Source organism: Orcinus orca, chromosome 10, assembly GCF_937001465.1.
Source record: "Orcinus orca chromosome 10, mOrcOrc1.1, whole genome shotgun sequence".
In the NCBI taxonomy this organism is placed as follows: Eukaryota; Metazoa; Chordata; class Mammalia; order Artiodactyla; family Delphinidae; genus Orcinus; species Orcinus orca.
This window is the reverse complement of record NC_064568.1, coordinates 14,494,011-14,520,927: the sequence shown is the minus strand read 5'-3', so window position 1 is coordinate 14,520,927 and position 26,917 is coordinate 14,494,011. Positions and strand designations below refer to the sequence as shown.

At 34.7% G+C, this 26,917-nt stretch overlaps 1 protein-coding gene across 1 annotated transcript in view; it reads left to right on the top strand.

Annotated features, from left to right (window-relative positions):
* CNTN6 (contactin 6) overlaps positions 1-26,917 on the top strand; it is a 232,805-nt gene that overhangs the window by 188,138 nt on the left and 17,750 nt on the right. The window contains 6 exon segments of the mRNA XM_049715559.1: positions 1,291-1,418; positions 18,006-18,181; positions 18,556-18,673; positions 19,314-19,472; positions 19,594-19,743; positions 22,538-22,608. Coding sequence (XP_049571516.1) covers positions 1,291-1,418; positions 18,006-18,181; positions 18,556-18,673; positions 19,314-19,472; positions 19,594-19,743; positions 22,538-22,608 — 802 coding nt within the window.

Sequence of the window (26,917 nt, the reverse complement as noted above, 5' to 3'; positions counted from 1 at the left end):
TAAGATGTCAAATGTTCACTGTTCGGGAATACTCCAAGAAAATGACTTAAAAGAAATCTGATTATGTGCCATGGAACATTCTAAACCCAGATGTGGCCCCTTCCACTCACTTGACAACAGAATATGGAACTTGTCACTGATAATAAACCCAACATCATAAGCTGGTTTCACACAAATTGTACTTGGCTGATGTTCTCTGTGTTTCAAATTGGGTAATTAATTATATTAGCTACATTTCCTGTAATACACATATTAGAAACAATGATATGTTTGCAATGAAAGAAATACTGTTTTGTTATTGTTAATGGATGTGACATGCATGCCAACTCTCTTTCCTTTCATTCCTTTAAAACCATTGTCATTACAAATGAGTTTTCACTGCTTATTTTACTGCAACTCTGACTACCCACTAGTGTTTTTAGAGCTGAGTTTTTAAAAGGTCGTTAATTAAATTTATAAGACGTAAAATCGGGCACATGGTTTTGTTTTGTTTTGTTTTTCATTTTTTGTCTCCTTACTAAAACATTTGATGATGATTTTGTCAAGAAACCAATCTTAGGGGTTCCCTTGTTTATGACAGTGCTCTGATGTTTGCTTTTGACTATTTCTGAGTTTCAGAGAAAATTTCATACGAATCAGTTTTTGAAAGATTGGAACTTCTTAAATTCAGTCTGATTCTTGAAGCCTTCATTCTTTTTACTTCTCTCTTCCTCTTTTTAACGGGACAGGCCACATAACGAGATGGCCTGAGCCCTCTGGCTATGGAACCCCATGGATGGTTCCTTCAACTCACTAGCACAAGCAAATATTGTCATGGTTGAAAACCCTGTTGTTTGGTAGCTGAAAGTCCTGAGTAAAAACTGGTCTATAAAGCTGCAGAGTAAACAATGTGAAAATTGGCTTGCGTTTCTCTAACGTCAAGTTTGGTTTTCACCAGAGTTGATTTTTCAAAATGCATAGTAACTAGTTGTGTTTGTTATTAATCAAGCAAATGGGCATTGTAGCACCAAGCACTCATTTGATTTTTAATGTGCATTGAAATCAGCAATGATAATTCAAGTTACAGCAAAATAATTATCAGTACTGTGTCAGAATAAAAGCAAATGTCATTTATTCTAATATGTGGATTCGCAGATTGCTCACAATTAAAAGCAGTATAATAGGAAAGGAATACATTCATATTAACAAATGCACCCATGGTTTCAGTAATGCTTTAAAATGAAAATAGGTGGTTAAGACTTACCAGTTTTAACGAGCCTTACTTATGCTAATTATACATTTTCTTTTTAGAGTGTTTATCCTGAAGGATGGCAGCCTCAAGATACATAACGTTACCAGGTTGGATGCCGGATCATACACTTGCATAGCTACAAATCAGTTTGGTGTTGCCAAGAACACTGGCAGCCTAGTTGTAAAAGGTATTTTACTGTCTTCATTTGTGCTTGATGAACATTGGAGATATGTATGCATATCATGACCTCTATCACAGTGTCAACCCTGTATTATCATATTGTATATGTGAAATGTTTGATTTCACATTTTATTTAAGAGTTGTGTTCCCATATTCATTAATAGCATGCTCACTTTGCCAGTGGAATAACATGGTAGATGTGAATACCTTGGCAGTTGAAAAGCTGTCCAGCGGGTAATTAGACAAAACTAAAACTTGAACTAAAAATTTTGGATTTCCACAGATGCCTCAGTGTGGGGAAGCCATGGACATTTTGTTGACGTCAGTGGGTAATATTTTTTTTGTGAAGTTTCCTTCAGAAACTCATTTTGTGTAAAATTTTTACCTGGATGTAAGGCTGCCCAGTGCATAATCAGTTCATTTCTTTCTATAACTCTAAGTACATAATTAGTGAAATGCAGACTCTCTTAGATTCACCTTAATAAGCAGTTCTTTGCAAAGAAAAAAATATTAAAACATTAGTGTCCATTTGAGTTATTATTAGATTCCCATCACAGTAAACACATACCCTCACACAACTTCAGATGGTAAAAGTGCATACCTTAGTCTTGAGACTTTTAAACTAGTATCAATCCGAATGTAACTACATATATCACCAAGGGACATAATTAACATTAGATCCATCTACTCCCCATCTTTGCTACTTTATTGAACCTCAGCTCATAAAACTAGTCTGTTTAGGGGGAGCCAGGTCACTTTTATCATTTTATTGCCTCCTGGATGACAAAAATGACTGTCTTGAAAGACAAGTTTGAGCAGCTACTTAAGCCCAAATGATTAAATTCAGCAATTGATACTTTATCATCATTTCTATTAAAAATGAATAAATACAATAAAAAGTAGTTAGCTGCTATACTTCACCTATCCTTTAAAATGTCTCAAGGAAAATAAACACTCATCTTTATCCCTGGAAGATATTTCTTCCAACTTTATCTCAAACCTATTATATTATGCCAACAATTGTCTGAAACACTCAGGGGAAATGTAAATGATAGAACTTGTATCAAAATTCAACCAGTGTAGCATAATTTGAAAAACTTCACTTCTTTAAGATTGTATTGTCATCAGGTTTTTAAGACAGGTATGGACTTAATGTTTCAAGGAATGTACTGTAGCTATATTTAATAATAGGGAATTTCTCCAGCAAAGTTTTGGCAATACTCATGTACTGAGGAGTGTGAATGCTTTATGTCTGAAGAACTAACATGTCCATTAAGGAAGAAAAACAGAGGAGATTACCTTATTTCAAATTAAGAAACTACAGGTGGTATGCACTCATTTTTACTACAGCAGAAGATTAAAATATGGTAGAGGATAAAAAGGCATTGCAGTTAATTCTTACAGGTATGGAGAAATCCAGGAGGAGTTAAAATATGATATTTTAAGGATGAAGACATTAGTAGTGGAAACGTAGTTTCTCAAAGAAAGTTTTGGTAGAATACTGGTGATGGGTGAGTAGGACCAATAATTTTCCTGCTAAAATACAATGATGGGGATGCTTTCACCCCACAGACTAAGAGAAAAAGTTAATAGATTGAGCTAAATGGATAGTTTCTTTTCCTCAAATGTTTCTTTAGCCTTTAGCTAAATGCTGTCTTAATGCTGTCAACTACTAATTAATGGAAGAAAAGTAAAAGGAGAAGACTCACATAAATGTGAGAAACTCAGGAGCAGCTACTAACTTAGCTCTAATTATGGAATTTGGATATTGTAGAGGTGAAACATAGCCATGTTTCTTACTAAATAGGTTCCTAATTCTTAAGATAGAATTAAGTTGATATGTATTTTGGGATATTCCATAAAACACACCATAATCCTCAGGCACTCCACTCTGTCTATGAGTAAGAAAATAACTAAGAATGCTCAGTTAAAAAACTGATATATTTTTGCTTATTTCTAGTGTTTTTTTGCTGGAGCTATTGAAACAAAATTATCTCAATCTACATTCCTGGTCAACTTTATCTTTCCTACTCTTTCTTCTTCTGTGGTACATTTCATCTTCTTACAAAGGATATAATTCACTTATTTACATGTATTTTTTTCCCCTATATTTCCCTTCCTCTAGAAAAGAAGCATAAAGAAGGCAGGAACATCACAAATTCTAGTACAGTCCTGGGAACTGTATGTGTTCAATAAATATTTATTGATTGAGTGAAAGGATCTCACCTCATTCCCCTTAGTTCTCAGAGATAATTTCCATCCTGACTTCCTTGCTCTAAAATCTGAAAGTTTTCAATTTTTCAGGGTTTACGCTTGTTAGAATACTTCACAATAAAGAACATCAAAGGCAAATAACAAACTTGTAAATGCTTTCACTTTCCCAATTTTACGGTTTGTAGTTACATAATTCTAATACATAGAGAAACCCACACTCTGAAAGGGGAGACAAATATGAAAATACATGAAAATCTGAAAGACTTCATGCAGAGAACTCACTGTTCTGGTATTTTCAGCATAATACCAGAGGATGATTTACATATGCAAAAACGGCTTATGTCAATATGCATGAATATCAAGTTATTTTCACTCATTTATATCTAATAATGGGAAGGAAATTGTGTTTGTTATTTTTAACCTTCATGAAATATCCACGTGCCATTTTAAAGGGATTTGGGGATTTCTTGCTTCTTTGCCATTGACAGTAACCATCATATGCAATATAAATAAACATATACATAATAACACATACATTTAAAAAAAATTATATAAACACAAAATGTGTACAGTATGGATAAAAGCATCTTTAGAAACTTTGCTTTATTACTGATCTGTAATGTATAATCTTTATCAAACTGTGGGATTTTTACACAAATACAGTTCTAAGATAAGTCTATCATTAGCATAGCTTCTTAACTAGACTGCTATCTCTAATTCCCTTTCATGTGGGAATGTTGAAGATATCACTGCCAAAATTATTATTTTACAACCTACAAATTTGAAGCTTTAATGTGAGAAGGAATCATAATACTATGCATTGATTCAAATATTTTCTTGACTATTAAGAGTGTAGCCATTTGGCTGTTTGTTAAGACGATTTAATACTTCTCTGTGTATGTATGTATATGTGTGTGTGCACCTGTGTATGTGTGTGTATGTTTGCATTTTCTTGTCTATAATGTTCATCTGATTGTCATTATACAGTCAAATATAATTTTATTTCTCAAATCAAAATCTTACAGTGACCTTTCTGGTAATAGGGTGGTAAGGAGCAAATGAGAAATTTCAGTAAAGCTGATAAAACAATCATCTTTCTTTGAATTTACTTATCTGCCTCAGTCATGCAAAAAATGTTGTTGTTAGATAACATGTAAAAAGATAATAGTTACAGAACTAAGATATTTTCCAGCTTAGTTTTTAGCTGATATGGCTTATCTGTGTCAAGAGGATTCTGAAGTTATCTGCACTGTATGTTGGAAATTTCTGTTCCACCATGCGACAGGATAAAGCAATTTGTTATTCAACACAGGGAGTGCAATTAGCACCAGCCTTACCAGAGCCCCAGCAGATGCCCAGTGTAATTTGAGGACATGTTCCATAGGCACAGACAGAGAATGGAAAGGAAAGAGAGTTTGAATGTTTTCATTTGTGGGGACTTAGTAAAATTACAATGTGTACATACGCTAAGAGGTGTATGAAAATCACATAAAAGGGGAAATTATTTGATCTGGCATTTGGAAAATTATTAAAAAGCAGAGTAACAGCAGGCTATAAAAATGATCTTGTTTGCAGGCAACATTTGTTTTTGTTTCCCCACTGGAGAAGTTTTGGATGTCCAATTATAGGCCTCATTGCTTCAGCATTATTTTCAACTGAAATGTCGGAACTTGGAAAAGCATATCTAATGTGCAAATTAAGTTTATTGCTGCTCATTTAGTTGTTTATTCTTTGTGATAGAAGTCTTTATTTTATCAGCATGGAGAGTGGCCTATCCATTTTCTCCAGCAGAATGAGGGTGTTCACTAATATGGTTCTACATTTACTAAGAAAAATATCGAGATAGGTAGATAATTGGAGGCTTTGTGGCTTTACACTGCAGTTTAAAAGATTTGAGGTGTTGAGCCCAGCTGTATCCAGAAGCCCAGCTTCACTGAGTAAACCAAAAATACAATTTCACAGAAATGACAAGACACAATGGAATACATCCATCTTTTTGTAGTGGTTGAAGTCTCCCAGTACTGCTAATACCTTTCCTCAAATATTTAATTCTACATTCCAATTTTCTACAAGAATGAATTAAAACATTTAATAGAAAGAAGGCATTGATTTAAAAATTATTAATGGAAGTATTCTTAAGGTGAAAAAATATATAGTGAATTTTTATACTGTCTAGAAATGAAATTTTCTTCCCCCCTCCAGTATTGAAAATAACACTGAGTTCTTGAGACCAGAATTCCATAATCTCTTCAAGTATAAAGGAGAAAACAAACAAAAAGCTTTCATGTAAGCAAACACAATAATATCAATATTATTTTATCTTCATAACAATTTAATTCATAGTCTTTTAAAAATGTAGCACATATCACTCAGATGAAATTTCCAGGCATGTTAATAAGCAGCCTTTTTTCTTTTAAATATATATTATACAATATATAATGTAAAGCATGTTATATATTAATTATAATTAATGAATTATAAGTCTGCACTTTTTTATTATGCAAGAAAATTATCACTGAACCTATTATTGGTTAAAATTTTGCTTTGTTTTATTTATTCTTAACAAAAATAGGGGGTGTATAGCTTGTGCTTTATACCAAATAAAGAGGCCAGACAGATGAGTACATACCACTTCTTAAAGAGATGAAAAGCAGAAACTTTGAAATTAGATTAACTAGTTCAATTACTAACTAGCATGAAATCCTAAAGAGTTTGTTTTTGCTGTTTGATGTTGTATTCTTTATTATTATCATTAATTACACTCTATTAAATATACATACTCTGCTCCAGGCACTCTTATAGCTGCTTTATGTATATCATCTCACTGAACCCTCCGAACAACACTTTGAAGCAGATGATCATTAGAAATTAAGGCATAGAAGTCTGAAAGTACTTGCCAAGTTCCCTTGTTATTAAGTGGCAGAACTCTTTTTTCCCTTCTTTTTTCCCTTCTAGTAAATTTATGTAATAATACTTACATGAGACACTTCTACATGACATTGTTTAAAGTTCAAAGAAAATAAAACTATAGTAACTTGCAGATATTAGTACTTCCCCCTAAATACTTCAGTTTTCCTTTGTTAAATAGAGTTCAATATTTGTTTACATCTTTATCATCTGAGGTAAACTTTACATATATAATGAAATACATGTCTTAAGTGTACATTTGCTGAAAATTGGCAAAGGCGTACACCTGCGTAACCCCTAACTCTACCAAGATACATTACCATCATCCTATAGAATTTCCCTCATGCCCCTTCTTAATCAATCCCTACCCCCACCCCAGTCCTAGAAGCAAGTACTGTTATGATTTTTTTCTGCCGTAGATTTCATACAAATGCAATCATACAGAATATACTCTTTGGCATCTGGTTTCTCTCACTCAGCTTAAATCACTAGCTGTCAACCTTCTGTTTTTATTAAAAATGAACAAAACTAAACAAAATTTGACCAACAGTAGGTTTAATCTGTGTAGTAAAAAAAAAAAAAATCTTGAATTATAAATATCTTTGTCTCCAGTTTCCTTCTCAAACTTGTACACACTTGTACCCTGAGTATTGGGTTAGGAATTGGAAGTTCTGTAATTTTTTTCTTGATTCCAGTCTGAAGCTAAAAGAAGTGATTAGACTCCTCTGTTACTTAGGCATTCTATTTCTAAACCAGCACAGTGGTCACTCAAGCTCTAGTGACATTTTTTTAGGAAAAATGTGTGTCATTACAACATTAAGAAAAAAAACCCCTCAGATGCAAGCTTTGTTTTAGGTCTGTGGATCCTGAACACTCAAGGAAACAGTTATAAGCAAATTCTTTCAACCCAAAAAAAGGAATGGGGTAGGAGGGGGGCAAGGGGGTGTAGAGGGGAAAAATAATCAAATGAATTGATTGACTCTGATTCTCCTCTTCTGGATTTGATTCTCTCGTTTCATCTACCCTTATCCCAACATAAATGTTCAGAAGAAAACATTTTCTATTAGGTCCTGTAGGCAAGCAAAGTAAAATTTCCTCATTCCATCCCTTTTAAAACTACAGAACACTTCAACCTGATGTTTTACTACAACCCAGCATAAAGTTACAGTTGGAGGACTGAGCGAATGCTATCTATTTATAGGAAATATAAATATGATCCCATAAATAGTCATTGCCTATTATGTATTACTGCTTTGAAAGTGAGTAGTTGGCATATTTAATTCATTAAGCAGAATCTACAGTGCATGCGCTTTTTAAATAGATGTCAGGCTCTGTTTTGATTACTTGTTAATATAGAAGATCTGTGTTTACATTTTACATTATTACTTGCTAGGGAATTTTTCAGTGTTACCTTGCCTGATACTTAGACTTGTTGTCTCATTTAGACAACTCAAATTTTAGACAATTACTTTCTCCAGACAATTCTTCATTTGTTTCTTTTACTCTGGGGCTCAGGGTAGTCTTTTAATATTTGTTCTAAATCATTTAAATATTGAAGTGGAAGATAAATGGGTTATGGTAACTGCAGAGAAACTGTAATATACTGACCATGGTTACTTTGTAAATTGGAATTAAATCATGCTCTGCCTATGGTGGAATATAATATAAATACCAAGTACTGCATGTAGATTTTAGTGGATATACAACAACCTAGCCTACTGCAAGTATATGTACAAAGAGGAAAAATGTATTAATAAAGATTAAGAACTCCTCCATTTCTTGCTTGCCAGAGGTGGGGAATTAAAGACTCTATCACACTGATTTCCTTGTTTGTTTGTTTTCTCTACAGGGTTTATTTCAGAGTACTAGCTTTGATTTTCCTGTGCTTGCTTTTCCTAGAGTTAGTAATTTTCTTGTTTGTTTGCTTAGTTTTCTACGGACTTGGCAACAATTCATCCCTCAGTTCTATCTCAACTTTCTTCCTTTAATATCAATCTACCTTTGTTATGGGAAGCCTGGTTTCCTAAGCACCATACCTTTCTCTTGACATACTTCCTCATTTGGGTAAACTGCATCTTCCTATGGATTTCTGAGAACCAATTTAAGAAAAATGCAATGTTTTTGAGATCTTTCTTGTTTGAAAATGTCTTTACACTATGATTACATTTGATTGATGGTTTAGTTGGAAACAGAATTCTGGACTGGAAATCAGGATTCTTCATAAATTTGGAGATTTTACTCTGCTCTAAAAGCTGAAGCCATTTTGATTTCTGACCTATTGTTTGTGACATCTTTTCTCTCTCTCTCTCTCTCTAGAAGTCTGTTTTTCCCAGTGTCCCACAATTACATGATGATGTGCCATGGTGTAAATTTATTTTCAACCTTTTTACAGGGCATTTGGTGTACTTTGTCATCCTGGAAACTCGTAGTTCTTGGTCCTGGAATATCTTCCCAAATAATTTAATAATTTACTCCATTTCTTTTTCTGAAATCCCTATTATTTAAAAGATTTCCTAAACTGGTATTCAAGTTTATGCGTGTATGTATGTATGTATGTAACTATTTACCTATCTATGTATATAATATTGTATTTTATATAATTATATATATATTTAGATATATATAATTTATATACATGCTCATGATTTATACACACACACACACACACACACACACACACACACATATATATACTTTTGTTTGTTTCTCTCTCCTCATATCCATTTTATAGCTTTGTTGCTCTATCTTCTAGGAGATTTTCTCAACTTTATCTTCCAGACTTTCTATTGTATTTTTGTTTTTGCTATTTTGAAAGAATTTCTAAGTGTCCTTTTATTTTTTGGCCTTGCTCTTTTTCTCCCCCTTCCTCTGAAAATATTGCTTGTAGTTTTTCTAGTTTATTTTTTATGCATGGTCTCTGTTGTCCCGAACTACTTTCTTCTCTTTCTTTGTTTTAATCCCTATCCTTTATTAAGAGGTGTACAAAGATACTTTGTGCATCTGTTGTCTGCTCATATTTAAGAGTGGGTCACTAAAAGTCTTACAGAAAGCTCTGATCTAGTGTGGGGATTTTTGAATGACTGGACTTCACATTTAGATGATCTGGCCAAGATATTTCCTTGGAAAACTCTAAGGTCACTATATTTGGATCTTTTCTTGTAGGCTCATCAGATCCCTAGGAAAATGTCCCTCACCTCCCACCCAGGTTTCCTGCCTGGAGAGCAAAAGCCCAGCCGACAGCACCCTCAGAAGGTTACAACACATGGATCTCAGCCCTCACCCTGTACATGTTTCCTTGATTCCACTATTTTCAGTAGAAGCCCCCCACCCTTAACTGCTTGGTGACCAGAAGTTCAGAGACCCTCTGATGCATATCCTCTCAGGAAAGTAATTTGCTGGTCTTCTTCTGAGATGGGAAAACACTCTTGAGACCAAATAGCATCCTATTCATAAATTCCAAAATGAATTAATTCATAAAGACATGCTAAATAAGTTTTCTCCTCAGCCTTCCCACTGCCAGCCTATGACTGACCTTTACAGTAAGTCAGTTAGAAGTCATTCAACTTCATTCCAGTTCCTCAAATTTTGTCTCCCCTTTTCATCTCTGTTTTGGTGGATTAATGTCTTAGAAAAAAAAATTCTTTTGGCATCATTTTTTAGATGTTTATAAAGAACTTGAAGTAAATACTATGTAATCAATTATCATCGCCAGGATGTTGTACATCCTATTTTTTATTGTGATACTATTTTTCTCTGCTAATATTTAGAAGAAGTCAAGATTTAGCTATTTTTTGCTTAACAAAATTTGTCAAGTAATCTAGAAAGCACAGTTTGCGAGATTATGGGTCATGGACTCAAATCTTCCACTTGTACACTAGATATGATTCCCTCTCACATTCAGGGACATTCTCTCTCTCTCTCTCTCTCTCTCTCTCCTTACCCCCTCCCTCTCCCTCACTTGTCTTTTTCATCTCTATTATCCCCTCTAATGCATCACTCCCACCATTGTACTTGCATACTGTTACTCCCATCATTAAAAAGCTGTCATTTTCTGACCTTACTTCCCCTCCGGCTACTGCCATATTTGACTTTTCTCCTTTATATCAAACCTCTTTTAAAACGTTGTCTATACGAGCTTGCTTTTTTCAATCTTTCTGGTCAATTCTGTTTTGAATCCATGCAACCAGGCGATTTTCCTACCATTTCATCAATACTGTTCTTAACAAGGTGACTAGTAGCCTCCACACTGTTTTATCCAGCGGTCAGTTCTCAGTCATCTTACTTAAAGTATCAGACTACTGATTACACAGTTCTTGATACACATTTCTCACTTGGCTACCAGGACATAGTATTTTTCAGGTTTTCCTTTAACATCTTGAGTCATTCCTTTTCAATTTCCTTTTCTAGTTCCTCTGAATCTTACCAATTTCCTAAATTTGGAATATCACAGGGAACTGTCCTCGAATTAAAATCTACAAGCTAATTCCCAAAATGATAACCCAGCTTAATTATCTATCTTAATCCAAAATCCAACTGCCAATTTATCTTCACTTACCAATTTACTATATCATAACACTAACCTCCTAACTCTCACTCCCAGAACCTGCTTCTGCCACAGTAAATCCCCACTATATTAATGACAGCCTACACCGACACTTGCTCAAATCCTTGTAGTCATTTTCACTCTTTTCCTTCTTTCAAACCCCATATCCCATTGTCCAACAAATGGACTCAGCATCAAGATATGTAAAGAATCTAACCAGGTCCCATAACTTCAATGACCAAACATTAGTTTAAACCATTACTGTCACTTTCCCAAAGTGTGTCTCTAGCACAGAGATACCCAACTAAGTTTATTTTGCCTCCTAGGGGACATAGGGCAATGTGTAGGGATATTTCTCGCTGTCACAACTGAAGGATCTACTAACATCTAGTAGGTAGAGGCCAAAGATGCTGCTAAATATCCTATAATGCACAGAACAGCCTCCCCACCTCACTCTGAATCCACTTACACATACATGCGACAAAATATAATCCGGCCCAAAATGATAACAATATTGAAATTAAGAGACTCACCCATAGCCTCAAAAGTATGGGCCTCAATTCCATCTTTGTCTCCCTTTTAGAAGCTTGAGTGTTCCTATTAAATTGTAGATGAGTTTTTTGCCTCTGTTATGCAAATCCTCTAAAGGCTCCTCAGTTTGGTGTTGTTTTATTTGCTCAGTATTCACACTGATGTACACCTGGAAGAAAGTAAGGGTTCAATACTAATGAAATGGTTTTGAATAAAATACTGAATAAACAATTAGTATATTTTTATGTTAAGGGTTTCTACATCTGTCCAAAGTAGTGCTCACTTCTTTTTCCAAATGACATTAAGTATCATACTGTTCAAGCTATTATCTAAAAAGCTACTGATAAATGGCCTAAATATTTCCAACCCTACACATAATCTATTAAAAAAGTTAATAATATTGGCGAAACTTCTGTCCTGACTAGTTGAAGTAGAATTTATCACACAAACATCGTACCAATATCAATCACAAATAATGTAAAAATATTTTAAAAATAAAAATCTCAAGCAGAAATTTTGGTGTTCTCACAGTGCCAGAAAGAAAAAAGTGGGGCTCATAATCAACCAATTAGAATGAGGCCAGCTAAACAATTCAATCTGGAATCAAGACACCTCGGGGATTATGCCCTTAGTAATAAAAGCAGAGCAAAATTGACCAGGACTTAAAATCAATGACTTCAGACTCAATTTGTATCAATTCCTGACTAGATTCTGCTCTTTTTCAATTGCCTGCTTAAAAACTAAGTCTTCTTGGGAAAAATACAACAAAATGAAAATATTTACATTTTGAGCCACAGTGCCTGACATTTCATAAAATGTTACCAAGAATAGCTGGAGCCAGGACCAAATGACCAAAACCCAGGGAAATATCAGATAACAGCAACAAGTCACGGCTGATAGAAGCTATCACACAAGGGTTTTAAAATAATTGTGATTAGTATGTTTTTTTAAAAGATGACAAGATGGAGAATTTCAGAAGAGATATGGCATGTATTAAACATCAGCTGGAAGTTCTAGAAGTGAAAAATACAAAGGCTAAAATTAAGAACAAAATAGACTGACTTAACAGCAGATTAGATATGGTAGAGAAGAAGATTAGTAAAGAGGAAGATATGTGAATACAAGATATCCAATATGGAGAGGAAATGCAATAGGAAAGACAAAAAAGAACACAAAGAATATATTGTCGATGGTGAATAGGTCTAACATACATGAAATTGTGGTTCCCAAAGGGGCAGAGAAGGGATGTGGGATGACCAGTTTGAAGAAAGATGTTCCAGAGAGCTCAGAAAAACTGAAAATGACATCAACCATCTATTCAGGAAATCATATGAGCCTTAATTAGGATAAACACAAAGGAAAGTTTAAATAAGCACATAGTAGTGAAAACAAAGGAAAGAAAAATCATCCCAATTAAAAAAAAACAACACATTATCTTCAAAAGAATAACAATGACAATGACAGTTGACATAACAACAGAATTAAGGGAATCAAGAAGACAGTGGAATGACATTTTTAATGGTCTGAAAGACAATACCAATAAAATTCTACTCCCAGCAAAATATCCTCTCAAATGAGGACAAAACAGAGATGCTTTCACCAAACAAAACCTCAGAGAACCTATCACTCAAATCTGCACTAAAAGAAATACTAATGAAACTCCTATAAACAGAAGTAATGTGGTCACAGGTTGAAGAAGAAATTAAAAGCAATGGGAAGAGTTAATATGTTGATACGAGGCTAATTTGAGATTCTGAGGAATTAGGAAGAGGACCAAATTTTAGAAGTTTTTATTTCTAGTCTCCACAAGTTAACTAATGAGAGAAAATATCAGAGACTTTCATCACCTGTTTTAAGTGCTATTTATACACTAGTTTCCTTTATATCAGTATCTTAATAACATTTCCAATAATGTCACAGACAAATGAAGGCAGAATCACATGTTGTACAGAGGGAGAAAGATTTGATGATTTTTCTTAACATTCGTCAATCTTTTGAGAGGAGTTGATAATTCAGAACCACCTGAGCAGTTATTATTCTGAACAATGACCGTGAAAGATTATCACTCACAGATGGAGATTTCAACTGAGTTAAAAGTACAAAAGAAACAAACAAAAAGTGACCAAAAGTAATATTTTCTGGATGCTCAGGAAAGACTAATTACATGATGGATTGCCATCCCTGGCTTGTAAAAATGTAGCTGGGGATCATGATATGTAATAGAGTGTTTGGCCATTGATACAGGGAACAAGGCACACTTATGTTTAAAGAAATCATGCTTAACAGTTCTGAGAGAAACTTTGTTACTAGTTTTCATGTCTCCTGAGGTGCTCTTAACTAAAGATGGGTTCTGGAAATATCATTGTCTATTCTGACAAGGTGAATCTGAGTAAGGCTATTCATCAAAAGCATTATAGATTTTATTAAGCCTTTCCTTGTACTTCTTAAGGATAGGATTGTTAGATCAAGCTGTTTTCGTATGATCTGAATCTCACTGAAACAGACTGAAAAGAGTAAATATTAAAATTCTGTAATTTTATGAACTCTCCATTAACGCATGTCATTCAAACTTAGAATAACCTTCAAAAAGTGGTCGGTCCTCTTCACACTAGAAGCTGAATGGAAAAGATGTCTCCCTATTCTGTATATAAATATTCACTACCCCCATCATTTCCTTTATGTCTTTCTTTTATTATTATTGAAAATTAGAAACACACAGAAAAGTAGAGAAAACAGTACCAGGAACACCTATGTACTCATCAATCAGGGTTGATAATCATCAACTCATATCCAACTTTGTTTCATCTATACCCTCACCTACTTCCCCAACATCCACCTCAAATATCTAGAGGCAAATCATAAACATCATAATTTCTTCTATAAATATTTCAGAATGTATTTTTAAATGACAAGGGGATCTTTTCAACATAACAATAAACCAGTTTTCCTATCTTAAAGAAAATTAACAGGGGCTTCCCTGGTGGCGCAGTGGTTGAGAGTCCGCCTGCCGATTCAGGGGACACGGGTTCGTGCCCTGGTGCGGGAAGATCCCATATGCTGCTGAGCGGCTTGGCCCGTGAGCCATGGCCGCTGAGCCTGCGCGACTGGAGCCTGTGCTCCGCAACGAGAGAGGCCACAACAGTGAGAGGCCCGCATACCGCAAAAAAAAAAAAAAAAAAAAAGATACAGCAGTAGAATGCATAAACAGGCGTTTTGGATTACACACAAACCATTAAGCCACTTTCAGTTTCTCGTGAAACCTCCACAAGTTACAGGATATGTCCGAAGAATGTAACAGTTCCATTGTTTAAATTTACATCTCAATTCAGACTTAAACAGAATGGATTTGTATGAAGAGATAAATCTTTCTAGAAAAGACTGTTCCTTGAGAATCATCAGCTCTAGATGATCTAAGATTCACATTTCAAAATAATTTATCAGAAATTTATTCCAATGTTGTCACAGCCTATAAAATACTCTCAATGGTTCCATAACAATTGCATCAACAGAAAGATCTTTGCAAAAATAAAAAAATATCAAAAAGCATCTGCGATTTTACATTTGCCACGTGCAACCGATGTCAATCACTTAAAAATAAAATTGCTAAAACATAAATTCTGATGACCTAATAAATTTATAGAAAAGTGAGAAAAATCTTATGATCAATCAAGATATAACTTTAATAAAGTATTATTTAATGTATATATAAAATTGAATCAAAAATATATTTTTGCAATTTGTATGTTTATGTTGTTACTCATGTATCATTATTACCCTGTTACATTTTGTAGGTAATATATTATTATTATTTTTTTTGTCCCTTACATCGGCAGACAGACTCTCAACCACTGTGCCACCAGGGAAGCCCCGGTAATATATTATTTTTAAAGCAAAGTAATTTCAAAGAAAAACACCCCGCATTTTTATTTCATACTGTGACCCAAAAACTATGTAGCTGGCCCTAAAAACATCTAAAGCTTACATTCTGACTACCACCAACACCAAGCTTCATATTCTCCACGTTCCACTCCTGTTTTACTCTCCAACACTTCTTTCCAGCTAAATGGCTGCCTTGCCTCAACAAACCATTCTTCTTCTTTGCACAGATTCTTTGTAAATGCTCTTGCCTGCATAGTGAATAAAGTTACTTCTCCCTGCCTATTATGTTTACTTAGCTAACTCCTATTTGCCTTTTACTGTCAGCTATAGCAACCCTTTCCCAATAAATTGATCCCTCAGGATTCACTATTTTAATAGAATCATTTACTTCTAATACATGGCATTTATCACATTTGTAACTATGTATTTCTGAGTACGATTTGATTAACATCAGCCTCTCATTTTATTCTTAAATCTCTGTGAAGGCAAGCACCACATCATTTTTATTTGGTGCTTTTTTTGTTTTCCTTCTCCTTCCATTGTATTTCCGATACTTAGCAGACAGCTGGAATTTGGTAGTTGCTCAATAAATATTAATGAATGAATGAACTAGTGAGAACATGTAAACATTATAATGAATTATAAATGCTTCTTATTCATGACGTTTTAGTCATTATTACTATACTACTGATAAACTGTATATAGGGAATGATTTGTCTAATGTTGCCACTTTGTGGTACCATAAATGGAAGGAGAGGCTTTCATTTTTAATGTCTGAAAATTATTTTAACTGCATGATCCAAAACTTTAAATCACAGCAATTTTGCTCTACCAGCACAACCAGTTAGCCAACTCATCCTCCCATAAGTGTAAATAAGATATTAGCGATATATTTTTTTCAAGGATACTACAAGAGGGAAAATATTCTCTAGTCTTAAAATGTGTTATTGAAACCCTGGTTAGTATTTATTCTTTCTTTGTGGGAGACGTCTGAAGGCGGCTTGGAATTAAGAATGGACTTAGTCCACAAAATCATTCTTTAAACTTTTCCCCAGAAATAATTAGAATAAAAAGTACACGTGTCTAATATAATAAGGTAAAGAGTATCTTTAAAATATGAAAATATGAAGACATAGATACAATCTGATGTAGATTTAGATTTTCTTCATTATATTCAGAAATAAAATATGTGCTTTTATTTTTCCATGACTCTTTTATCAATATGTACCTTAAAGCCCAAGATTATTACTTCCTACTTTTTGTTTATTAAGGAAACAATCACAAATTTTAAAATGTTGGAATAATACTTAAACATTCTATTGATAAAATACAGTGGCACACTCATCCATATGAACATATAAATTCAACCTCAATGCTACTTTGATTTCTTGAGCAGCACAAAGAAGCCAGAAGGAAAGTAAAGCTTTTAGCCTATGTCCTAGAGGGTAAAACTTTATCTTATGAGTGATCTTTAGAGAAAGAGATTTTCCAGGGTCCTCATTTCATTTTGTTTTGAAACTTCTTTATGGATGATACTTGCTTTCACTATAATTTGTCAAAATCCCTAATTCTTAAATGTAAATCCCTTAAAACATACTTTATTTTGGTAAGATAGTGCATATCTAAATCCAAATGTATGTCCAGGGTTTTTTTTTGTGTGTGTGCTTACTGAGTTGCCATCGTAGTCAATTCTTAGTCCTCTAAAATCAAAACTATGTATTTTGTTATAAAAAATGTAGTCAAAAATGATATCACTATGAGTCTCTTTTAACCACAGAAATATAGGACTCACAAGTCCAGCTGGAACACTGTTTGGAATTATCCTTTGAAATGGGTCAATGACATGATATGACTTGTAGAGCAGGGGCTGATATTGTGACTCATATTTCTAGAGAGAAATTTTTTTATGATGGATGTGTAATTCTAAAATAAAATCTCGATGAAAAAAGTTACCTCTTTCCTATTCATGCTGCACCTTTATCTAAAATAGAAAGTTTTTATCACTGCTATGTCAGAAATAGAATAAATATGTTGTATTCACATTTTCAAATATAAGCTTATGATTATAAATCTCAATATAATATAAACTAATGTAGTTATGATCTTAGGGATGCAATTTGTCTCATAGTATATGAAATTAACATAGAATATTTACAGCTGTAACCATTGTGTGGATTGTAATATTGTGGCTGGAATTTCAGAATAAAATAATAATAAAAATGGTGTGGTGCATTCTCTACGTAGGGACTGCTGTCTTTTGAGGTCCACAGTTTTCTATGAGCTACTTATTTTTATATTAAGTATAAATGAAAGTATGTCTTGAATTTTCTTACAATAGGCTACGTTGATTAATGCAGAAATATTTGAAAAGTGGGAATATAATTTTTCATATTGTATAGTAGAGCTTCATGTTGTATTTATATAATTTCAAACAATGGCAAAACCATTCAAAATATATATTTTATAGTCATATGCTAGCATTTGATAAGCTTTTATAATAATAATATTTTTTCTCAACAGAGAGGACTGTTATTACCGTGCCACCTTCCAAAATGGATGTTACAGTTGGCGAGAGTATAGTCCTACCCTGCCAGGTGTCCCATGACCCCTCCATTGAAGTTGTATTTCTATGGTCTTTCAATGGAGATGTCATAGACTTAAAAAAAGGAGTGGCTCATTTTGAGAGGATTGGAGGAGTAAGTTGCTGAAATTTTTAAGTGCTTAATAAAATGAATCAAGTCTTTTACATGAATCAACATCTTTCATAATTATTCTCCCCATATTGATTTGCATGGATAGTCACTGTCTGTTTATGAAGTTGCATCTGTTTTTGTTTTGTGTTATTTTGTTTTATGTCTTTCATAGAAATGCTTGTGTTCTGGATGCAATTATAATAAAGTGGATAATAAAAAGGATCAAATATGAGAAACTATAATGATACTAGTATATCTCCTAATTTCAGAGCTGCCTTATATTTAGTATTTATCCAGCTGTTAAAAAAAAAAAAAAAAAAAAAGGGACCTGCTGGGTATGATTATGTTTTTATACCTTTTTCCCTATCTATCTGCAGGAATCTGTTGGGGATTTGATGATACGGAATATTCAGTTAAATCATTCAGGAAAATATCTATGCACAGTAAAAACAACTCTCGAAAGTTTATCTGCTGAAGCTGATATTATTGTGAGGGGTAAGCATAAATGGTGAAAATGAATGAGTACACAGTTTATTCACAATCAAAAATGTTAATATGTATTGATACATGGTAGATCTTTGAGTAATCACATTATGATAAAAAAGTGAGATAAATAGTACAGATTTTTTTATTTTTTAAACTCTAAGACTCCAGGGTACGGGTATAGATATGGATATTGAAATGAGTGGGTTTTGTCTCTTTATAAGGAATGGTCAGACTTAGCAAGCAGTGTCGGTCCCTAAAATTTAGACATGCTTTCTATTCATAATAAACCATTCTTGTCAGAGCAGGGTCAAAGTCACATGTTCCTGAAGGTCTCCATATCAGATGCATTTATTTGAGTTAGCTTTCAAGAGAGAATGGACAAGAACGGTTCTCAATTTTTGAGGTTAACTCCCTATCGGATGATATTCAACCATCCCATGACTGGCATTTTCTAATCTTCAAGGGAAGCATTTCTAAATTAATCTCTCACCATGTAAGTTGAATTAATAGGGACTTATCTCAAATAATGTGCTAAAATATATTATGTTCAATATTTTATTTTCTAAGCATAACAGATTAGACTATCCCTGTCCCAAATCCATGAATTTAATAATTTCCAATATATTCATCATAAAACATATTTTTCAAGGTCCCCCAGGTCCCCCAGAAGATGTAAGAGTGGAACACATTTCCAGTACTACATCTCAACTAAGCTGGAGACCAGGCTCAGATAATAACAGTCCCATTCAAATATTTAGTATTCAGGCTCGGACACCATTTTCTGTGGGTTGGCAGGCTGTTTCTACAGGTAAGTGACACAAGTAGTTTTGAATAATTTTCTAAAACAGATGGTGTGTTTGTTTAATTGAATAACTGATTGTTTTTAACTAGTGCCAATTTAGGGGCCTGAAGCATCCCCTTCTTTTCAGTTCCAGAAATTCTCAATGGTAAGACATACAATGCAACAGTGGTTGGTTTGAGTCCTTGGGTGGAATATGAGTTTCGTGTTGTTGCCGGGAATAGCATTGGGATTGGAGAACCAAGTAAACCATCAGAAGTGTTAAGAACCAAAGCATCAGGTAAGAAATCAATGTCTTCTAAAGATGTGGAAGACCTTTTAAAGTATAGTTCCTAAAGAAAATAAGTGAGAAGGGTAGTATTTTTGGTCCAAAATCAGAGGCAGTAAATCAGTGGCTCTTATTTTCCATTTGTATGTGCACAGAGCAAGGTGTATTTTCTCCCAAAAAGTGAATTCAAAAAGAGACGATTATAGTTAAGCAGGCATGTCAAAAATTAGAATTTTTCAAAAGCTGTCCTCTCATCTCATCTATTTTCTAGCCAAAATCCATTCAAGAATCTGTAGATTTGTAAATGCAAATGAGTTACTGCTTGTTTCATTAAATGTTGTAGCCAAGAATTAATTGAGACTCTGATGGTGCAGCCAGCCACACATTTCCATCTATTTCTCAACTCTGACCTAGCTGCAGCTTCATTGAGTGATAGTATAAATTTTTCCACAGGCAAATGAGGTAAATTTTAAACTCATTTAACAGAAGTGCTAATTGAGCATCAACTGGTTCACTGAACAGCAGAATACAAGTGGAACCTGTCTCAGAAATCACACCTTTTTAAGCTCTTTTCAATGGATCCTTTGTTCCACTCTTAAACTTTCACATCCAAGGTGACATTTGATCTGAGCAATGCATGTAGCCAACAAAGTTCACATTCTTATCCAGTCACCTATGGAGGATCACTGATGCTGCTGGCTTAGTTTAACAAGAACAAACTATTTCAACAGTGTGTGCAACTGTCAGATGTCAATAAATCTTTTTTTTTAAACTAAAGGTAATGCTAATCATTTTATTATAGGATTATGGCTGGAAAACAGCATATTTGGTAGTGATATCTTAAATCATTCTAAAAGTTTAGAGCTGAGAGGAGGGTCCTCACTTTGATAAGAGGAAGAAAAGGAAGACCAGGATGTTAGCTGATTGTTTTGGACAAAGTCAGGATTTGAACCCAGACATCCAGACTTAGGCACCAGCATTCACCATAACAGTGGGCCTTAACCTAAATGAGATAAAGACTGACATAAGGAAATGTCTAAATATAGAAATTCCCAGGCCCTACCACAGACCAACTGGATAAGAATCTAGAAGCGTGGTCCATGACTCTGGATATTAGCTTCAATTTCAGATTGTTTGTTTACAGCTGATTTATATTATGATAGTTTTGGGCAGGGTTGATGTTAATTCTAAAGTTTTTACAGTAAAGTTTTTATGTCACCTTCTGTTAACCATGGACGCTCTCATTTCAGTAGCATAATGAGACTTGGTATTCATAATGATTTCCCTGAGGCTCCAAATCATACTGAAGTGAGAGGTTGTGAGGTTTTGTTTGTTTGTTTGTTTGCTGCTATCATCAAAGACAGTTCTTCTCAATATGGCTTTAGGATGCGTATGGCTCATTTGAAAACTGAAGAAAAGAGGGAGCTTTATTACCCAGAATATTGGAAACTTTTGCAAAGAGTTAAAGTATAATTTAAAATAATTTCCTTATGTATCTAAACTATTCAATTGTCCTGAAATATGTTACTGTAAGCTGTCAAGTACGAGAAACCCTGCAACTGTAGAAGCTATTCCAATTCATGCTGCTTTTGGCCAAAGGCATTGGAAGGCTTAGAAGACAGGGTATAGGTTCAAGGCAATCTTTTAAATAAATTATGAAGATCAAAGCAGACAAAGTTAGGGTCAATCTGAATATGAAAGTAGATAACATCTGGTGTTATTACTTAAAAGAACAATGAGATTATTATATCACTGTATCATTTATAGAGTTAAATATGTATGAAATGGGAATAAATAAAATAAGTAGTCTAGATTTATCTGAATGGTATAAATGGTGGGAGAAAATCTTGGAATGAGTAATTAAACATTACACATTTTAATTAAAAAATGATCGATATAGATAATTTTATCTATATATAAAGTATACCCTGCAGATTTACCCATTATCACAGATTTAGCATACTTTTGCTATTATTGCAGGGAAAAGAATACTTTTTAACACTGCAACATGTATAAAGTTTCATTCTGATTATATACTATGATACCCTACTCATGCTCACAATTGGCATCGATTTTACAATTTGCCTTGAACTATTTATGTTTCATTACACTAGTCCTCACAAGGGTATAGTTGAAGGACATATTTTTTCCTAATTTGTAAAAATGATCAGTGTCTGGAATATTCTACCACTGAGACTTAGGGTCCTAGAGTTAAACCCAGGGAATCCTCTCAATCACATCCTTGATCAGAGAACATTTTACTTTGATTGTGAAAAATTAGAGGAAAACTCCTGTTCTGTACTGAGAGATTTGAGATTCAAACAAAGAGTTATAAAACAAGAATTTTAAAAATTTATATATCTTTAAGGATTCATTTTTAAATGTTAAAATATCCTGATGGCTAACAAAAAGAAAAATTATTTTAGTTTATTTATGGAAAAAAAATTAATTGACTGCCTAAGTAACTTGTTTACAGCACAACTGTATAATTAGGCACTAAATCAGCAATGTCGCAGTTACCATCTGAATGGAACATCATTTTGCCAATTAGTAGATGATGCATAATAATGTCAAATATACGATGTTAGTCGATTTTTAATTAATTTTGGAACCAGGGTGCTCTTGGTGTGTCCTCTCTCCTAGAAATTTGGATATGTGTAAACATAATTTATGTTCATTAAAAATGCAAGACTCTCTCATAATGTGTCTGCGTGAGATTTTGAAAGGTGAAATCCAAAAACAAAATTCTTCCCAATGAAGAGGTACTTTAGTAATTGCCATCCTATGTTTCTCTTGGTTGCTTTAGTCCCTGTCATGGCACCAACAAACATCAATGGAGGTGGAGGAAGTCGGTCTGAACTCGTTATTACGTGGGAGGTAATTTTCTATCCAACTGAGTTACTTTGAAGGAAAAAGATTTAGTTGGCAAAGAGGAATATTGAAAAACAAAAAAGAAGATTTATTTGATCACTATTGAGTATATAAAAATACGTGGTATGAGAGACTCCTGATGATGCATTATTTAAAAGAGGTATTGGAAACTTTTTGTATTTCTACTAAAGTTAAGAGAGTGTGACTAACTCAACACTATTTGCTTCCAAATATAAGAAACAGAAGTTCAATGTCTATTGAAGGAGGGTCAGTAGCATTTTTGTTATTAGTTAATGAACTAGAAATTATTTATTTATTACCTCTAGAACTATTCATGAGTAAGACTCAGCAGAGCACAGGTAGAAAATAATTTCCCTATCATTGTTCCTTAAATCCTTCCTTTGTTCTACCCTGCATCTAGGTGAAAGCTTAGGCAGATGGGATAGCTTTTGTAGTCATTATTATTAAGTATCAACAGGTAGGTTCATTTTTATACTTAAAATTGTTTTCAACCTGGTTTATTATCATAAACTTTAGACTTTCAACCAATCTAAAGTTTTTCGTTTCTAGACACTCAGGCCTGCCTCAGCGGAGAAATGCTATAGTGTGAAAGGGAATGCATAGGCAGTTCTCCACCTTTTCTCCACTCTGCTATTCGATTTCTCCTTTCCCAAACTAGTTCCTCCAGAGTTGTAGTAAACTGGGATTGGGAGGAGAGGAAAAGGACAGAAAAAGTCCTGACTGCTGGTACATTTGTAATTTGACTTTGGTATACTCTAGGAATGGTAAATGACCAGACGTTGACATTTCATAGAGCAGTTTTTTTGTTTTGCTTTGTTTTTTGGTGGTTTTTGGTGGTGCGGCGAAGGGGGCAGTGTCCAAAGAAGTGCCCAAACTTTTCGTCGTCGTTCCTTGGTGCAAGCTGCCAGAAGGTCTCCTCAGTTCCTGGAATCTGGTGGCCCACGGCCAGACTGTTCTGATAGAGGTTCTCTCTCTCCTCTAGATGCTCTTTGTGGATACAGCATCATAAGGTTGCAACCCTATGATGACAGAGCAACCGTAACGTTGCTCATGGATAGCTCCCTACATGGTTTTCACATTTGCCCTCAGCAAACATGCACCTTTGCTCTATGTTCCATGGAAGTGCAGTGTGTCCCCACTTAGCCTCTCTTCACTCTGCCACAATACACTGTCCAGGTCTCTCTCCCCTTTGGAAGTTTCTCAGGCATTTGTCAGTTAAAAGAACCTGCATCCCCTAAATTACAGAGAATACATATCATGTGTTTCTTTCTGAAGCCTCTTCACTTGGTTAGGCAAGGGGTAAGAAGTAGCCCCTTTGCTTTCCCCTGGGTGGAGGGGTAGGAATACACAGCTTTTTCTACAACCGTCTCAAAAGAAATATCTTCCTACTAATCTCTCCCTAAACAAACCAACATTCCCTTTCTGTACATTTCTCTTGGGTTATAGGCTAAGTTTCGCCAGGTAGACTTATATATAAATGGTTTGATGTCTCTCTTTAGAATGCATGGCACTTCATACCTTTGTTATCAGCTTTGAGCCCCAGCTATAACTGATAAAAGAGCCTTGCCCTATTTCATTGGCCTGTGTACATGTTTCTGACACTGTGGCGATAATTTTCATAGCCAAAATATCCACTTCCGTGGACATTTTAATATCACACCTAAGAACATGATGGCTATGGATGTTTTAGTTAAAAATCATGATGTCTGATATGTTAGAGGGGATCTCATTGGGAGGCAGGGGTGGTTTCATCCCTCAGGAGATATTTACAATGTCTGAGGGCATGTCTGGTTGGTTACAACTAAGGCGAGAGGTTCATCTGGATAGAGGCTAGGATGCAGCTAAACATCCTACAATGCCCAGGACAGCACCCCCACCCCCATGAGAAGAAATTATCTGCCCCCAGATGTAAAGAGTGCTGAGGTTTAGAAACCCTGTTGCAGAATAATAGGAATTCATTGCATCTGTAAATGATTTTACAGTAGTATAAGACCTTCTAATATGGTCCATTTTATTCCTCACAAAATCTACAAACAATAAATGTTAGAGAGGGTGTGGAAAAAAGGTAACCCTCTTGCACTGTTGGTGGGAATGTAAATTGATACAGCCACTATGGAGAACAGTATGGAGGTTCCTTAATAAAACTAAAAATAGAACTACCATGTGACCCAGCAATCCCACTACTGGGCATATACCCAAAGAAAACCATAATTCAAAAGACACATGCACCCCAATGTTCACTGCAGCACTATTTACAATAGCCAGGACATGGAAGCAACCTAAATGTCCATCAACTGAGGAATGGATAAAGAAGATGTGGTACATACATACAATGGAATATTACTCAGCCATAAAAAGGAACGAAATTGGGTCATTTGTAGAGACACGGATGGACCTGGAGACTATCATACAGAGTGAAGTAAGTCATAAAGAGAAAAATGAATATCGTATGTTAACGCATATATGTGGAATCTGAAAAAATTGCTATAGACGGTCTTATTTACAAAGCAGAAATAGAGACACAGATGTAGACAACAAACGTATGGATACCAAGAGGGAAGGGGGGGCGGGATGAATTGGGAGACTGGGATTGACATATATACACTACTGATGCTGTGTATGAAATAGATAACTAATGAGAACCTACTGTATAGCACAGGAAACTCTACTCAATGCTCTGTGGTAACCTAAATGGGAAGGAAATCCCAAAAAGAGGGGATGTATGTATACATACAGCTGATTCACTTTGCTGTACAGTAGAAACTAACACAACATTGTAAAGCAACTATACTCCAATAAAAAATTTTTAAAAAGAAACAAACAAAATTCTATTACAGATAGAGAAAAAGTAGTATTATTAAACCCTCTTCATATGAGAGAACACTGAGACACAGAGATGTTTTCTAAAGGTTGTAAACAACAGAGCCAGGAACCAGGTGCAGCTACTATAAAAGTTGTCCTTTCTTCTGGACGTCTAGTTTCACATATGCATTATGGGCCTAGCACAGTGCCTGCTATGTGGTGCGACCTCCTGAAGTACCTGTTGGATGAATGGATGTGCACAGAGAGAGATGTGGCTCACTTGTGGAGCACTTACAGGATTTTCAGTGCTGTGCTGGACATTTTGTGTCATTTACTCCTCATGACAATGCTAGCCGGTGGCAATGCCACGTTCAGAAAAGAAAATAGGCTTAGAAATGCAATATAGGTGGGCAGATAAGCATCTGACTACAGGACTCTCCATGCTTTTTTACTTTGTCCTAAATTAGAATTCCAATGGTCCGTATGCAAAGTCATGGTTTAGAGAGGCCAAGAGTTTTCCTGTATGTGCCTTGAGTAGTAAGTTAATCAAGTTATTCTTGTTTACCAAACACGTTTGCCACAGAAACACTGACTCTCAAGTAGTCTAAAACAGGATTGGTTTTGTGGGATGGTGAGTAGGTTATTTAGGTTTCAATATTCTTTGAAGGCCATATAAGCATTTCATCACCTGCCTAACTTCACCCCTTGTTTTTTCTCCTCCACGGTCAGAAATTACTAAAGGTTGGTAAATCACAGCTTTTACTCAGTCTATACGTGAGGAGAATGGGAAATTCTATGTATACTATTCTTAAATAGAGATGACGTGAATTATCAAAAAAAAAAAAATCTTTCCACGATTTATAATGTTCTTTTTAAAGCCAGGTTCCAGAGACCATCACCTACAGGCCAAATCTGGCCTGCTCCCCGTTTTCCTAAACAAATTCACCCACGACCATACCCATTCTCTTATGTGTTATGTATCACTGCTTTCATGATGTTGCAAGAGACCCTAGATCCCCAAATGCTCAAAATATTTAAGCATCTGACCCTCTACAGAAAACTTTTTCTGACCTATATTTTTAAAAAATTAAGTTAAAATCATTCCCGCTGTGTATTTCTTCTTGGGATATCAGATATGAGGATACTAACAGAAACTATTACATAAATGGATGCAAGTTCCCATTTATCATTCACATTTGCCATAATGTACATGCAGTTACTGAGCCAAATTCTTCTGGTGCCCAAACTTCTTTAAGGAATCAGTTATGTGTACTTAGAAGGAAATGCATACATTAATTTGAGCCACCAGAAGGCACACAGTAACACTTTCAATTCAGTGAACACTAACAAGTAGTGCAGTGGGGGTACAAAAATGAATTTCTTAAAAAAAAAAGTCTTTATGTTCAGAAACTGACAGGACAGTCTTAACTCAGCCTGAAATGAGGTCAGGAAAGGTACCATCAGAGCATATCTGAACTATGCTGTGAAAAAG